This window comes from Tetranychus urticae, chromosome 3, assembly GCF_039701765.1.
Source record: "Tetranychus urticae isolate SD_2017Ah chromosome 3, NJAU_TeUrti_SD_1.0, whole genome shotgun sequence".
Lineage (NCBI taxonomy): Eukaryota > Metazoa > Arthropoda > Arachnida > Trombidiformes > Tetranychidae > Tetranychus > Tetranychus urticae.
The window spans coordinates 19,777,857-19,792,989 of record NC_142960.1 but is presented as its reverse complement, the minus strand read 5'-3'; the positions used below and the strand labels follow the sequence as shown (position 1 = coordinate 19,792,989).

At 33.1% G+C, this 15,133-nt stretch overlaps 3 protein-coding genes and 1 long non-coding RNA gene across 6 annotated transcripts; 3 read left to right on the top strand and 1 right to left on the bottom strand.

Annotated features, from left to right (window-relative positions):
• Nucleotides 1–151: 151 nt before the first annotated feature.
• On the top strand, nt 152–1,357 carry LOC107362936 (uncharacterized). The gene is made up of 2 exons (XM_015930078.3): nt 152–270; nt 464–1,357. Exons 1-2 carry the CDS (start codon nt 224–226, stop codon nt 1,092–1,094), a joined length of 678 nt encoding a protein of 225 aa, XP_015785564.1. The 5' UTR covers nt 152–223; the 3' UTR covers nt 1,095–1,357.
• Nucleotides 1,358–5,303: 3,946 nt separating this feature from the next.
• LOC107362924 (uncharacterized) lies at nt 5,304–6,237 on the top strand. The gene is made up of 2 exons (XR_016199802.1): nt 5,304–5,748; nt 5,885–6,237. It is a non-coding gene; the product is annotated as an uncharacterized LOC107362924 (long non-coding RNA).
• A 22-nt stretch (nt 6,238–6,259) lies between these two features.
• Nucleotides 6,260–8,496, bottom strand: LOC107362934 (cathepsin B). 2 transcript variants are annotated; one of them, XM_015930076.3, is made up of 4 exons: nt 7,790–8,078; nt 7,177–7,732; nt 6,632–6,760; nt 6,260–6,542 (listed from the first exon to the last, which is right to left on the bottom strand). In XM_015930076.3, exons 1-4 carry the CDS (start codon nt 7,916–7,918, stop codon nt 6,382–6,384), a joined length of 975 nt encoding a protein of 324 aa, XP_015785562.1. In that variant the 5' UTR covers nt 7,919–8,078; the 3' UTR covers nt 6,260–6,381. The 2 variants fall into 2 exon arrangements, with proteins under 2 accessions (XP_015785562.1, XP_089125226.1); XM_089269100.1 differs by having other exon boundaries at nt 7,177–8,496.
• On the top strand, nt 7,952–15,014 carry LOC107362923 (ATP-binding cassette sub-family C member 1-like). 2 transcript variants are annotated; one of them, XM_089269096.1, is made up of 9 exons: nt 8,769–8,918; nt 8,993–9,307; nt 9,915–10,531; nt 10,630–11,413; nt 11,510–12,722; nt 12,803–12,998; nt 13,095–14,170; nt 14,257–14,561; nt 14,891–15,014. In XM_089269096.1, the coding sequence occupies exons 1-8, from the start codon at nt 8,823–8,825 to the stop codon at nt 14,511–14,513; spliced, it is 4,554 nt and encodes a 1,517-aa protein (XP_089125222.1). In that variant the 5' UTR covers nt 8,769–8,822; the 3' UTR covers nt 14,514–14,561; nt 14,891–15,014. The 2 variants fall into 2 exon arrangements, with proteins under 2 accessions (XP_089125221.1, XP_089125222.1); XM_089269095.1 differs by lacking the exon at nt 14,891–15,014 and having other exon boundaries at nt 7,952–8,918; nt 14,257–14,871.
• Nucleotides 15,015–15,133: the final 119 nt, after the last annotated feature.

Here is a 15,133-nt window from a genome sequence, read left to right as displayed (position 1 = left end):
CTTTCAAATTTACAATTGTTTCCCCTTAATTCACATGACACCATTCATTGAAACCTAAAATCTCGATAACAATTAAATGATAAGAAGCCAATGCGAAGTAAGTTTATTCATTTATTAAAGACAATATACAATTAGACTGGTTATTGTCACTTGTAATGTGTCATTGATTGAGAGTGAAGTTATAAATCCATAGTTTTAGTTGGTCAATATCAATCCCTTTATAATGGAGTTGGAATCAAATCTTAATGAGATCTCATCATCATGGAATAGGTAAGAACATCATTGTATTGAACATTAATTTCAACCCGAAACGTGTTTCCTAAGCAAATAACACCTCTTAAGATTTTCATTATTTTATGTTAACCATCCACTTTTGTAATGTTCAATTTCAATCAAGAGTCATTGTTTGATCATGTCAACTCTCAATATAAAATTAACTGACCTTTAAATCTTACTCTTTCAGCAATTTTACCAGGAAAAAACTCGCATTTATCGGTACTGGCCTTTTAGTTGCTACAGCTATATGCATCAGTGTTATTGTTGGTGTTAAGTCATCATCATCGAAGGCACCTTCAACTACATCTTTAACTTCATTTACAGAGAAGATGAATTCGATGAGAGGTGAGATTAAATGGGTTAGTTATAACTCTGACAATTATTCCCTGACTGATGCTTTTGCTGGTGGAACTGGATCCAATGGAAAGACTGTTTACGTCTGTCGAGCTAAGCATTTAGCTAATAATAGAAGAGACTATGAACTAATTCCTGGAACTTTTGATCCAACTGATTCTTTATGTAAAGTTCCATACGGATATAAAGCTAATGAGCATCGAGAGTTTGATTTGCTTGTTACAAAGAATCCGTCTCAACTAGTTTGGGAGGAAGAATCAAATGGTGGACTGAGAAATGGTGCCATTTCTGGTGGTCACACTGCATATGATAAAGAGCTTTATGTTGCCCGATTTTCCAACTCTGGTTATAAGGTTCTGGGTGAATTATATCCAGCTAGGAAGGCAGCTTCAGGACCAGTGGGAAGAGACGAGACACACCGGCAAGCTTATCAACTTTTATGCTTTGCTGACTTTGCTATTTAAACTGAAACTAAAAGGAATCTCTATTTTATAGCTTATTTAATTACTGATGATAATGTCGACTTTTGACTCTAAATATAATTGTGTTTATTAGTTAAATTAACGTATCTTGTAAAAAAAAATTTTGAAAAAATTGTTATAATACAATTTTTGCGTACAGATGACTTTGCTATGCAATGTTCAAGTTTTGTTGATAAAGGGACGTCTAACAAGTAAACTTGTTAAGCTACTTTTCGCTCCAATAAATAATTATTTTAATTGTTTAAGTTTCAATCTTTTTGTGTTGCCAATGGTTTATACCTGCCATTAACTGTCATTTTCATAAACTTATCACTTTCTATGAAAATTCAACTGCACCATTTGAGTATATTTTATTTGTTCATAAAATTACGGTTAACCTTTTGTTACAAATTCAAACATGGACGTGTTCAACTTGGACCGTATTTGGCTAATAATCGGAAAACTAATCTTGCCGTAAGTATTAATTTAAGTAGCCATTTGATCTGCATATAGCAATAAGATGGCCTAAAAATTTTACTAAGTTACTACTAAGTTTCAGCTAATTCATACGGTCACAGAATGCAGAATATCTAACCTAAAATCGAAGTTATCTGTTGCACGGAAACAGAAAACTTTCTCAAAATACATTGTAAGTTCATTTTCTGGTTTACAAACAAAAGTTAAATCAGTTGAATGAGTTTTATGAAAAAAATTTGCTTCGATATCTGTACAAAATGCAATCCAAGTTTCAACTTTGAACTGTTTCTTTCTTTAAATCTTCAATCTCACAAATGGACTCAGTTTTTATGTCACTACAAACTAACAGACTCTTGCCGGCAATAAAGTAATTTTAACCAGTTTCTAACCATTTTTTCATTTGGGAATAAATATGAAAATTGTGTCTTTTTAGCAACAACCTTGTTATAATATCCTTTGAATAATTTTATACTCCTTTTCTCACTTCTTCCAGTGTTTTTTCACTAAAAATATCAGCAATTGTAAGCAATGCAATATGGTAAAAACCTGGTTTGAGTCTAAATTTTTAAGGACTAAAGAGCCATTGTCGCAACCAGTTATCCCCGTTACTTTAGTGTTTACATGTTTTGTTACAGTTGTGTTTGGACATTTATCTAGAGAACCCGGATTGCGTTTTATTCAAAGTAGTCCTTCATTTATTTCCCCAGAAGCTACAAAAATTGAGATTGATTTTAAATATCCTGGGTTCACAGACCGTGCCAAAATCCGTTATTGGCAGCCCAGTGGTCTGAGTTATTATGTCGTATTTAATGGTACACATTATGCGTCTAGTAACATCATCAATGGTAAATTGGTTGAGCTTTGTGCACCAACAATGATGGCTAAAAATCCAGCAGCATTTTCACATAATAGTTGGAAAGGATTTATGATTGTTCACAAATGCGATTCTGTTCGATATGGTGACCATTGTGTTAAATCAGCCTTTTTGAGTTTATTTCCTTGTGATGTTCAGACTTTTTTTGTTCCAACCATCAGTTATGATCTGAAAGATGTTGGGACACCGTTGGGTATACACGGTTTTGGTGATTATACTTATGCTTATCTAGCGCTTACTAATGACAGGGGTACAGTTTCAGTTACTCGAGCTTGTACGGAACACTGGTGGACGGTTCCGAGAGGGATTATTATCCCAAATTATGGAGCCATCCTCAAGTTGAAAGATTGTGCAGAAACACCAACTTTACCCATTTTTGTGAAATTTTTCAGTGCCGCGCAATACATTATAGTAGGTTATCTTGATGATGGAGGCTCAATTCACATATGTGTTTACAAGTTTGCCAAGATTAATCGCCAGCTTGACTTGAGTCGTAAAAATTGTGATAAGGCATCACAGAAACCCTATTTACGGGCCATTTCGGCAAAAGGGCGCAATGTTAGCAAATGTCAACTAACAGATAGACCTTATTCATGTTGGGATTCAAATTACTTCAACGAAATGGTCTATTACAATATAAGTAAAAATTATAGCGCTACATATATCCGATTTGATGAAATTTCGGTGACACCACAAAATCCTATTCAAGACACATTTGAATTTGAAATAACAAGTCCGTTCAATAAATGGACGCTCATAATTGCTCAAAAAAATAATGTCTTTATCATCAATGGACTGGAAGATATTGACCAAGACATTAACCCAGTTATTACTCGTTTCAATGCATCACTTGATTATATTCACCCTCAGAGGAATATTATTTATCTTTACCATCCAAACACTTTCAACGTTTTTATTCCTCGTCCGATTTACAGCTGCAATATTTTACCTCAACACCAATGTAAACTTACTCTTGAATGTGACCTCTGTGGATTGGAGTGCGTCTCACAAAAGAACTTCAAATGTCCAGTTTGGAAAAAATTAGCTCCAAGCTCAGTGATAAATCCGTTGATCTTATCAAATGGTGTCCTAGAGATTAACTTCAATCCCAATGGAAATGTATTAAATATCAATGTGACACTGGAAGCAACTTTCAATATTTTAATCAAAATCAACGCTAGTTATATCCCCACAACCGGCAGGATCGTGTGTAAACTAAACAGATTGAATAATTCAATTGCATTTCCTTATTATAAAACAATTAACGTTTTCTTGACACTCATTGTATCAGATAACACTCAACCCAGCCTCACTAGGACTGAATATCTTGAGCTATCAGATATCGTTTACCTTGTTGATCCTTTGTTTGGATCAATCTTATCTCAATCCATTATGATAGATCATCCATCAAAAATAAGATTTGAATATAAACGTATTGCAACTAAACATATTGTTACAGTGAAAATTGTTGCCAATAATTTAACTTTCCCATGTTCCACACCAAACACGGAAACATTCATCTTCAATTGTTTGCTTAATTTCCCTTCTGGTATTTATTGGCCTGGTTATGCATCAATTTACGTGGCGGGCAGTTTTTTCCAATCATTCCCTCTTCAAGCGAATCCTTATCCAATCTTCCACAAGACTGAATGGCATAATTTTCCTGGTTATTCTGTACCATTTCATTTCATTGGTCAATATTACAACTCTTTCCAGGATCTAAAAGTCAATATAAAGCTGGCCAATGTTACCAAGCCGATTGAACTTAATTGTACCGTCGTTTCGGATTCAGACATATATTGTAAATTTGATTCTTTTCCTGGTAAATTACCAGCTTTTGGTAACTTCGTTTTCTACTCGCATTCAAATCCATTGACATTACCGAACCTCAGTGTAAATCTCAACCTTCCTCCAGCAATTACTTCTGCCGTTTACTCGGCAAATACGGAGACTATCAAAATCTCAACTTCCAATTACTTTACTGATTACCTTTTAAATACGAACATTACTGCTATCCAATGTAAAAGTAGCTGCACTGAGTACAAGTGTGATCAAATTGTATTTAACTATATCCTAAATATTTTGACCTGTAAAATTAAATTAGAGTATGGTAATAAATCGACTGAATGGGTATCGTTGGTTGAAATTGGATCGCATCGATTAAATATTGTTTTAACTGCTCAGGAAGAAAAGAAGTCTGTCACACCTAAAATTATTTCTTCTTTTAAATTTTCTATTATCACATTATTGGCATTAAGTTTATTGTTGATTCTTGGACTTGGTATTTATTATCTTCGTAAGGAAATTGACAGATTTAAATTAGCAACAGTTTCTACTAAATTTAGTGATGCACATCGAACTGGATCAAGAAAAGTGGCATCCATGAGCAGATTAGACTCAGCGACCAAGATATCTGAAATAGATAATCCAGAAATGCTGACAAACCAATTCGCTTTCTTCACAAAAAGAATGTAAATTTATTATTATGTCAAATTTGAATTAAACTCCTCAATAGGTTTTCATTCATTTATTTTTTGTCATTCTTCGTGAAAATTACTTTCTTTATTCAAAAAGTTCATAGCCTCAGATCCTTAAGTTACCCGATGGGCAGTTTGTGTCTGAACACATTCACTTTATTGTTGTTTGTCTTACTAGTTTGCAGGTAAGGGAGGCATAAGATGCGCCATCCTGAGTTGTGGGTTCAGGTAATTGGAGTCTTACATTTTGAGCAGTTTTTGGGGTACACTATTTTGACCAAAAATCAGCGCCGTCTATTATATTGCCAATAGTAAGACGAGAGTACTTTTTGAATTATCCTAGCACTGTACATGCTAGGGCTAGAGCTGTGATACCAATAGATGGCTCTGATTTTTTGGTCAAAATAAGTGTGAATTTACTGGATTTTTAGTGAGGGCCATTTTTTGGATCAGCTTCTTTGTTCTCATTGTTTCTTTCTGTTAGGACAACATTCCATAAGTTCAAAAACTTGTAAAGGGAAGCGGAAAGCGTTGATAATGTGGGCCATAATCAACGCTTTATGCTTCCCTTTACTCAGTATCTTCCTAATATTCACCTGTGTCGAGTTGGACCAAGACTTCATCTATTCCTTGAAATTGCAAGAAAAATGGATCCCAAATATTTTCGTCAGCCTTTAAATTAAAGGCTTTATTCATAGATAATTCAATGAGTGCTGGTCCGTAGTTGAAATTTAACGAGGGGCGTGTCAGTTGTGTGTTGAGTTTTATTATTTATCGATGAACCATTCAAGTTGAGATCTGGAAACCAAGGAACCAACCAAAAAATCTGGTAATGTTTTAATTTCTATAAATATTTCTCACCTTACTATGAAATACAAAATAATTGTCAGTAACCCCGATCGACATTAAACACTCTTTGAGCTAATGAATGTAAAACATCTATTTTATGTGAAATTATGTGCCAGAGTCAAACAATGATGGCTTTCGTGAATTTGGACACAAGTCAACTTGTTCATCAACCTGTCCATCAAATGATCCTTGAACTAGAGATGAATATCGTAATATTGGAGAAGATTGGTTTGAAGGACGATTAGGTCTTGTATGAAACTCGAGTTCCGAGGAATTACTTCTGCCGTTTACTCAGAAAATAGACTATCAAAATCTCAACTTCCAATTACTTTACTGATTACCTTTTAAATACGAACATTACTGCTATCCAATGTAAAAGTAACTGCACTGAATACAAGTGTGATCAAATTGTATTTAACTATATCCTAAATATTTTGACTCGTAATAATAAACTCAACCCATCAATTGAAATCATGATAAAGGCTTTCAAATTGTTTTTACATCTGAATTTTACTGTTCAAAGATCAAGTAAAACAATAATGGTGTTTAAGATTCTTGCAAATACAAATTTTTCAACGTATTTGATGAACATTTCATCTATTAATCAGACTGTCTACCAAGATTTATCACAACCACAGCTACACTTGTGAGCGACTAGGAAAAGTTGCTCTTTATCCATTGTGGAAGGAACTTTTGTATTTTTCTCTATTAAAGCAGAATAATTATTTTCTCCTACTCTAAGTGCACCAACGCCTCGTTTAAGCTTGAAAAAACCTATTAAAAATTACATTATTGTATTAAGAGTCAAAGATAGCAAATTATTAGATCATGATCTCGTGGAAAAATCTCGTTAATTTACTTACCGTTATCACCCCATTTGGTGCCCCAAGAGTTAGCTATAAGCCAATAGTCGACACCATTCTCAACACCCCAACCAATGACTTTAACGAGATGAGATCCTAATTTTACATCGCTGGTTCTTTGGTAAACACCTTGAACGACAATGAAATCACAATTAAACACAGAGTGTGGGACAAAACAGCATTAAACTCACAAGCCAAGGTAAGATCGATTGATTAAATTGTTTATTGTATTTCGTTGGTGTTGGTGGTACTATACTTTTGTATCAAACTAATCTCATGAGTAGATTTTCCTAAATTTCAATCGACTTCCTTGGATTAATTATCACAGATGAAAAAATTGAAGCTATTTTATAATAAAATAATAATTTGCAATCCTTCCTTTAAGTAAACATAGATGGCAGCTTACAGACACAATTATTTTAAAATAACGTCAAATTGAGCGCTAATTTTCCGAGATCTATGACCGATCAAAATCTAAGCTCTTAAAGATCACGTATTCCTAAACTGTAAAAATATAATTGTTCAATAAATTATGTCATTCAAACCTGATTTATAATAAAGTAGATCTAAATAGACTTCGATGTGAAAAGTAATTGGTCCTCGGCTTAGTATCTCCTTTATTATGTCCAGCTGTTGAGATAATCTATAATTACTAACACCGAAATATTCATCGTTCATCTTTATTTGACAACGACATTGGTTTGAAGATTTTTCTGGTTTTTCAATGAAGATTCCCTTTGTGCTCCAATATCGGAAAGCTTTAGCACCATCAGCTGTATTGAAGTTGCTATTGCAGTCGTAATTGCCATTCATCATGTGTTCAACTGTTGCTTTAACATCAATATTTTGACCTGTTTTAATGCAGATACGATCAGCCATTTGACCAACAGATGCGTAAATCCATGAAGGTGAACAGAATCCTTGATTAAAAATTTGACCAATTGATGGACAATGCGGCCATTCAGTACGAGCATCAAATTCCTTGTGCGAATCACTATCTGAATGCCATATTTGTTCAACGTTTGTGGTCAATGTTTCTTCTGAGCTCATAAAAAGCTTTTTCACTTGCGATAAACTCAATCCATCGAAATTCTTTCCAGCCTGAAACGTGTTGAAAAAATGATGGATTAATATGACTTGGAAAAAACAACTACTTACCTTCCATGTTGTACCATTAGAATTGAAGAGCTCGATAAGCTCATCTGGCAACGATTCTAATGCATCAGAAGAGGTACCAGAAGACTTAACGAAACAAATGCTGAGTACAATAGCAATGAAAGATTTCATTTTTAATATTCTGGTTTAAAGCTGAAAAAGTTAAATTATTACTCTTAAATGATGATTTTTCCTGATTATCGGATGAAAACATTTTACCAAATATGAAACGCTTTCACACCATTGAATATTGCTTCAATTTTCACATTTTCTGGTTCCATCTTCAATTATGACAGACTTTACTGATCTTCAAGATTAAGTAACCGCCCTGAATATTATTTATCTCTGTATATAAATGATTGATACTGATTTGATAATGATTGAATTAATCATATTTCATTTTAATGTGAATCATTCGAATATAATATTACCGGAACCAAATTAAACGTACGAGATCTCGCCGAATCCAACTGATCATTGATTATCAGACCATTTCTCATCATTTAGAAACAAAATCTTTGGTGAAATATGTATTAATATTAACTTTTATACTTTACTTTATCAGAATCAGTGGTTAACTTGAAACTTTCTAAAACAATGTGTTCTAGACATGACGTTTGAATTATCTGTTGGTAGATTTATCTTAATTGCCTGTTTGGCGAAGGAAATTAATGTTGATTCTGTAATAAAAATGTTTATTCAATTAATAGCTTAAATTATAACAACTTGTGAAAATGTTTACTTTATATTCAATATTGATCTTGATCACTAAAAGGCTACAACAGCAACTTGATTAGACATTATACTGAATGAAGCTTGATTATTCTTGATAGTGTGTAAACCATTTTGATAAAAAACATTGTGAATCGACGGTTAAAAATAGCAAATCTACAAGAAACTATTATCAAGAAAATTGAAATTGTTATTCAAATGGTGAGCAAGCTCAATAACAGGTTAATATCGGTCCTCCAAGTCACCTAGATATTTAATAGTCAGTAATAATAATTGAGTTTATTAGGTAACTGTTTGTTCGGCAATGGATGAATTTGAAACAAATTCAGAGCCAATGGTTGAGGTTGCCGTTGATGATGCAGTTTATTTTGAAACTTTGTGTCATGAAAACATCTTCTGGGTAAGTCCTGTGTCAGTTAATTTTAATTTGTCTTTATTTGATCTTAATTGTTTCTAATTGTTTCGTCTCCAAAGAGCAACAATCAAACATGGAATACAACTTCACCCAAATTAAGCCGATGTTTCAGTCAAACAGTGCTTAACTGGTTACCAACAGGACTTCTTTGGTTATTCACAATCATCAAACAGCTTGTCAAGAGTGATACTTGTGTTAAGGAAACACAGAAGATTCCATGGAATCTTCAGAATTCATCTCGTTTCATACTAACTTTGATTTGCATTCTTCTTTATGTGTTACAATTATCCAAAACTATCTATCAACATTCCTATTCACCTGAATCAATTATTCCAGTCGATTTTTTGGCTCCAATATTGAACATTGTTTCCTTTGTAAGTATCTATCTTTATGACCCTTTTATTTTCAAGTTTGTGTTCGTGGTTCAATCAGATCTGAGAATTAACAAACCAGCAATTTAATTTATTATTTAGTGATCAATTAAAAGGATTGTTTACACAACTATGGATAGATTCAAGTTATTGAGTACATTTTATAATGGGTTCTAGATTAAATAAAATATAAATCTACGATAAATTTGCAACTTTTAATGTTAATGTCATTAAATTCTGTATTCTTTCATTGTACATAAATTATATCAAGAACGACATTATTAATCTAACCTTTTATTTCATCTAGAATCCATTATAAAATGTACATAATAACTTGAATCTATCCATTTAGTTGGGTAAACAATCTTTTCAATTGATCATAATCAAAAATTTATTATTGATTAAAAAGGAAAGAATATTTTGCACAATTTGAATTTTGAAAATTTGAAAGTTGCATAAAAGTAACGGTCACAGCTGATGAAAGGCTTAACAGTGAGATGATTGAGTATTACTTATTGTTTGTCTTTACATATTTATTAATTTGATCAACATAATTTGTTTTACTTTTTAATTATTAATATTATAATTATAATTTGCTGTATTCTTCTAGATCTTTGTTTTAACATTATTTCATTATCATCGGTTACATGGTGTTCACACTAGTGTAACAATATGGATTTACATATTTCTTCAAACAATCACGTCATTTATAACCAGCTTTCAAACTTGGACTTATCCTGAAGATTACTCTCCATTTGATATCAACTTATTCAATACACAATCTGTTGTGATTTTTTTGTTACTCTTTGTCATCTCATTTGCCGATGTACCTAATCCACCTTTGGAAGATCATTCCGAAACAGGTGCCCAAAAGGATAGCTATGGTATCAATCCAGAAACGAAAGCCTCTTTTCCCAATCACCTTTTTTTCTTGTGGTTTAGTCCACTGGCTTGGCTAGGATGGAGAAAAATTTTAACCACTAAAGATCTCTGGGATCTTCGAGATGATATGAAAACTAAAAATCTTATTCAAGTATTCGAATCTTCAGCAGAAAAAAAGACTTTCCATGAAAATAAAACTCCCAATGTGAAGCAGTTGCAATCGGATGAACAAGAATTATCAGTTATTCCCGTTTTTATAAAAATTTTCGGTTATCGTTTTCTGGTAGGATCTTTTTTAAAGCTTCTCCACGATACTGCTCAATTCATCGTACCACAATTGTTAAAGTAAGTTGATCATCCAATTTCATCCTCGTAATTTTTTTACTTAACATCTTGATTTAAAAACCCTTTCTGATGAATATTTTTACATTTTTCTCCCAAAGGTATTTGATTGATTTTATTGAAAAACAATCAGACGAACCAGTTTGGCATGGGTATGCTATTGTTGTTGCGTTATTTCTTGCATCAATTGTGCAAACTATCTCCATCAACCACTATTTTTATCGAATGTACATAATCGGGATGAAAGTTAGCTCAACCTTGACTGCGGTTATATACAAGAAATCACTCAAACTGGGCAATGAAATTGGTAAAGAAATTACTTCTGGTGAAAAGGTTAACTTACTTTCTGTTGATGCAAGAAAATTCATGGATTTTTTGCCCTTTGTGAATTTAATCTGGTCCATTCCATTACAAATTGGGGTTGCCATTTATTTTCTATACATTGAATTGGGATATTCTTCGTTCTTCGGTTTGCTCATTATGATCACGATGCTTCCTATCAATGCAATAATGGTTCGTATAGGACAAAAGTTTCAGATCAAATCCATGGAGCAAAAAGATTCACGGGTCAAATTTATGAATGAAGTCCTAAGTGGTATCAAAATTATCAAATTTTATGCTTGGGAAGAGCCATTTCTCCAAAATGTAATTGCACTTAGAAAAAAAGAATTGGATCATCTTGAAAGTTTATCCTTTCTCCATTGTGTGTCGATTTTTCTATGGAGCTGTTCAACTACAATTGTTTCTGTTGTAACATTTGCTACTTTTATCTTAGTTCAAGGCGAAACACTCACGGCCCAGAAAGCGTTCGTTTCTTTATCTTTATTCAACATTCTTCGTTTTCCTCTAACGATGATTCCTAATGTAACATCTTTATATATATCGGTAAGATCATGACTAAATGAAAGTGTGCATGTTATCTTGATGTTCTGTTGATGTTAACCTCGAATCATTTTACCTTTTCTTTTGATCTTATTATAGACTTCAGTATCTATTAAACGTATCAACGAATTTTTGAGCGCAAATGAACTTGAGCCATATGTGACCAGAAATGATAGACCAGATTTTGCTGTTACAGTTGAAGATGGTTACTTCATGTGGAATCAAGTGATAAGTGAAGATGAAAGGAGCGAACATAAAGAAAGAAAAGCATTTGGATCGATTACTGACAAGGATCACGAAACTTATAAGTTATTAAGTGAATCAAACTTGAAACAAATCAATATGAAAATTGAACAAGGTAAACTTGTAGCGATTATTGGTCCGGTTGGATCGGGAAAAAGTTCATTATTACATGCGATTTTGGGTGAAATGAAAAAAGTGAAAGGTCGTGTTAATATTGATGGAAAATTAAAGATGGCTTTTGTAGCACAACAAGTATGGATACAAAATACGACATTACGTGAAAACATTTTATTTGGCAATCCTTATATTAAAAGTAAATATGATCGAGTTATATCGGCTTGTGCTCTCGACCTGGACATTTCTTATCTACCAGGAGGAGATGAAACTGAGATTGGTGAGAAAGGTATAAACTTGTCAGGTGGTCAAAAGCAAAGAGTCAGCTTAGCTAGAGCTTGTTACAGTGACTCTGATCTATATATTATGGACGATCCGCTGAGTGCTGTTGATGCTCATGTGTCTGCACATATATTTGAAAATGTTTTTTCTTCAGAAAGTGGACTTCTTAAAGATAAGACTCGTATTGTGGTTATCAATAGATTGGATCTGTTAACAAAAGTGGATCAAATTTACATTCTAAATAACGGTATGATACGTGAAACTGGTACCTACAAAGAGCTGATGAAATCTGAAATTCGTTTTGTTGAATATGTGGAGGAACTTTCACAGGGAACTTCAACTAGTCAGAATAATCAGCAATTTGAAGCTAAAGATGTTAATATTCAAAATGATGATGATCTAGACGAGAGACATAAATTAATCAGACAAGAAACGACAGAAACTGGAACAGTGAAATCTGTTGTTTATTTTGAATATTTTAAAATGGTTACATTTTTATGGACTTTTTTGATTATTGCGTCCCATTTTGTAATGGAGGGATTTGAATTGGCATCTAATGTATGGTTATCTGAATGGTCAGATTTAGACACCAAGGAGAAAGCAGTAAATGATTCAATACTTGTAAATGCAAAGATGGGAATTGGTATCTACAGCGTTCTTGGACTTGCAAAAGGTAATGAATGACAATACAATTTTAATTTTTTTAGAATGTTTATTGATAGTAATGAATAATTTAATTCTTTGTTTATCAAGGTATTGTAACTTTTATTGTTTCTTGGACCCTTGTAATTGGCACATCAAAAGCATCAGTTGGATTCCATCGCGATTTGCTTTTCCACGTTTTCCATGCACCGATTTCATTTTTCGATTCAAATCCTTTGGGTAGGATATTGAACAGATTTTCAAAAGACATGGATTCAATTGATACAACCCTTCCTCAAGCCTTAACGTAAGTTTTTGCCAACTATACATTCAAATCAAATGAATTTGGTAGAAAAATTATCTTTGCGCACATTAACATTTTCCTCGTTTTTTCATATCGCAGTAGCTGTCTTGGGTGTTTTTTTGGAATAGCTGCATCCTTTATTATCTTATTTGTGAAAACACCTACATTTATAGCAACATTCATCCCAATTTTTATTGTTTACGGGTTTGTTCAAGTTATTTACATGGCCACTTCTCGTCAATTGAAGCGTCTTGAGTCAATTAGTCGATCACCCATTTATACACATTTTGGTGAAACATTGAGCGGATTCAGCACTATTCGGGCATTTGATGTGTCAGAACAGTTTATGGAAGAATCAGCCAAGAAAGTTGATCTGAATATATCGTGTTTATATCTAAGTGTTACATTAAATAGATGGTTAAGTACTAGACTTGAGTTTTTTGGTATTTTGATCACTCTGTCTACAACAATATTTGCAGTTATTGCTCGAGATTCCTTAGAACCTGGCTTAGTTGGTCTTGTTGTATCGTATTCAATACTTCTTACCGGCAAGCTTAGTTGGTTTGTTCGAACGGCATCTGACTTTGAAACTAACATCGTATCTGTTGAACGAATATTGGAATATTGTAAAATTTCAAATGAAGAGGATTGGTATAAAGGTAAAATTGATCCTGAGGATGATTGGCCTAGCAAAGGGACAATAACATTTGATAAATATGAAGCTCGTTATCAATTTGGAAGTGAATTAATCATTAAAGGAATATCAGCAAATATAAAGTCAAAAGAAAAAGTTGGTATTGTTGGAAGAACTGGAGCAGGTAAATCGACATTAACATTAGCACTGTTTCGTCTGATTGAACCTTCAGGAGGAAAAATTTATATTGATGATTACGATATATGTGATTTACCATTGAGCAAACTTCGATCTCGTCTTGCTATTATACCTCAAGATCCCGTCCTTTTTGGTGGCAGTTTACGATTCAATCTTGACCCAGTCAACCAATATACTTCAAATGAAATTTGGACAGCATTGTCTCATGTTCAACTTGCAGATTTCATCGCAGCAAATGGTGGACTAAATTTCAAGATAACAGAGGAAGGTAAAAAATTAAGTTGCGGTCAACGACAGCTTATATGTTTGGCCAGAGCATTACTTAAGAAACCAAAAATTTTAGGTAAACTTTTTTTGTCGTTTACATCATCATTGATTGCATGTCAATAAGCAAATCTTACATTATAAATATTTTCTTTTCAATTTCAGTTCTCGATGAAGCCACTGCTGCCATTGACTTAGAAACTGATAATTTGATTCAAAAAGCTATTCGATCTCAATTTGGAGAATGTACAATCTTAACCATTGCCCATCGTTTAAACACTATTTTGGATTCGGATCGAGTAATGGTCTTGGATGCCGGACAAATCATTGAGTTTGATGAACCAAGGAATCTTTTGAACAACAAAGATTCACTCTTCTATTCACTAGCCAAGGAAGCTAATCTGATCAAACCAACAGTCTAATTCAGTATTAAATTTGGTTGAAAAAAATCTTAAGGAGCAATAATGTTTGTAAGTCTTTGTACTTGACAATTTGCTTCAGAAAAACCACATTGATTATGTCTTGTTAAATTCAATAATATTCATTGATTTATGTTTAAAACTGTTTAGAAATTACATGTCACAAAAGAGCAAGATATTCAGTCCTAGTGAGGTTGGGTTGAGTGGTATCTGATGCAATGATTGTCAAGAAAACGTTAATTGTTTAAAAAAAAGGAAATACAATTGAATCATTAAAGCTGTTTAGTTTACACATGATCCTACCCGTTGTAGGAATATAACTAGAGTTAATAACTAATATTGAAAATTTTTTTGTAATTTACCCACGAATGATTGTCTAGTCTGATTCCTCGGAACTCGATTTTCTTACAAGACCTAATCGTCTATCAAACCAATCTTCTCCAATATTACGATATTCATCTCTAGTTCGAGGATTATTTGATGGACAGGTTGATGAACAAGTTGACTTGTGTCCAAATTCACGAAAGCCATCATTGTTTGACTCTGTCACATAATTTCACATAAAATAGATGTTTTACATTCATTAGCTCAACGAGGATTCAATCGTGGGATAACTGAGAACT

Excerpts from the sequence above, each read along its gene's own strand:
- LOC107362936 (XM_015930078.3), top strand. The coding sequence starts at position 224 with ATGGAGTTGGAATCAAATCTTAATGAGATCTCATCATCATGGAATAG. Across the intron at positions 271-463 it reads ATCTCATCATCATGGAATAG|CAATTTTACCAGGAAAAAAC; the intron begins GTAAGAACATCA and ends TTACTCTTTCAG.
- LOC107362923 (XM_089269096.1), top strand. The coding sequence starts at position 8,823 with ATGGATGAATTTGAAACAAATTCAGAGCCAATGGTTGAGGTTGCCGTT. Across the intron at positions 8,919-8,992 it reads GTCATGAAAACATCTTCTGG|AGCAACAATCAAACATGGAA; the intron begins GTAAGTCCTGTG and ends TCGTCTCCAAAG. Across the intron at positions 14,171-14,256 it reads TAAGAAACCAAAAATTTTAG|TTCTCGATGAAGCCACTGCT; the intron begins GTAAACTTTTTT and ends TTTCAATTTCAG.
- LOC107362934 (XM_089269100.1), bottom strand. The coding sequence starts at position 7,918 with ATGAAATCTTTCATTGCTATTGTACTCAGCATTTGTTTCGTTAAGTCT. Across the intron at positions 6,761-7,176 it reads TCTACTTTATTATAAATCAG|GTGTTTACCAAAGAACCAGC; the intron begins GTTTGAATGACA and ends TTGTCGTTCAAG. Across the intron at positions 6,543-6,631 it reads CACCAAATGGGGTGATAACG|GTTTTTTCAAGCTTAAACGA; the intron begins GTAAGTAAATTA and ends AATTTTTAATAG.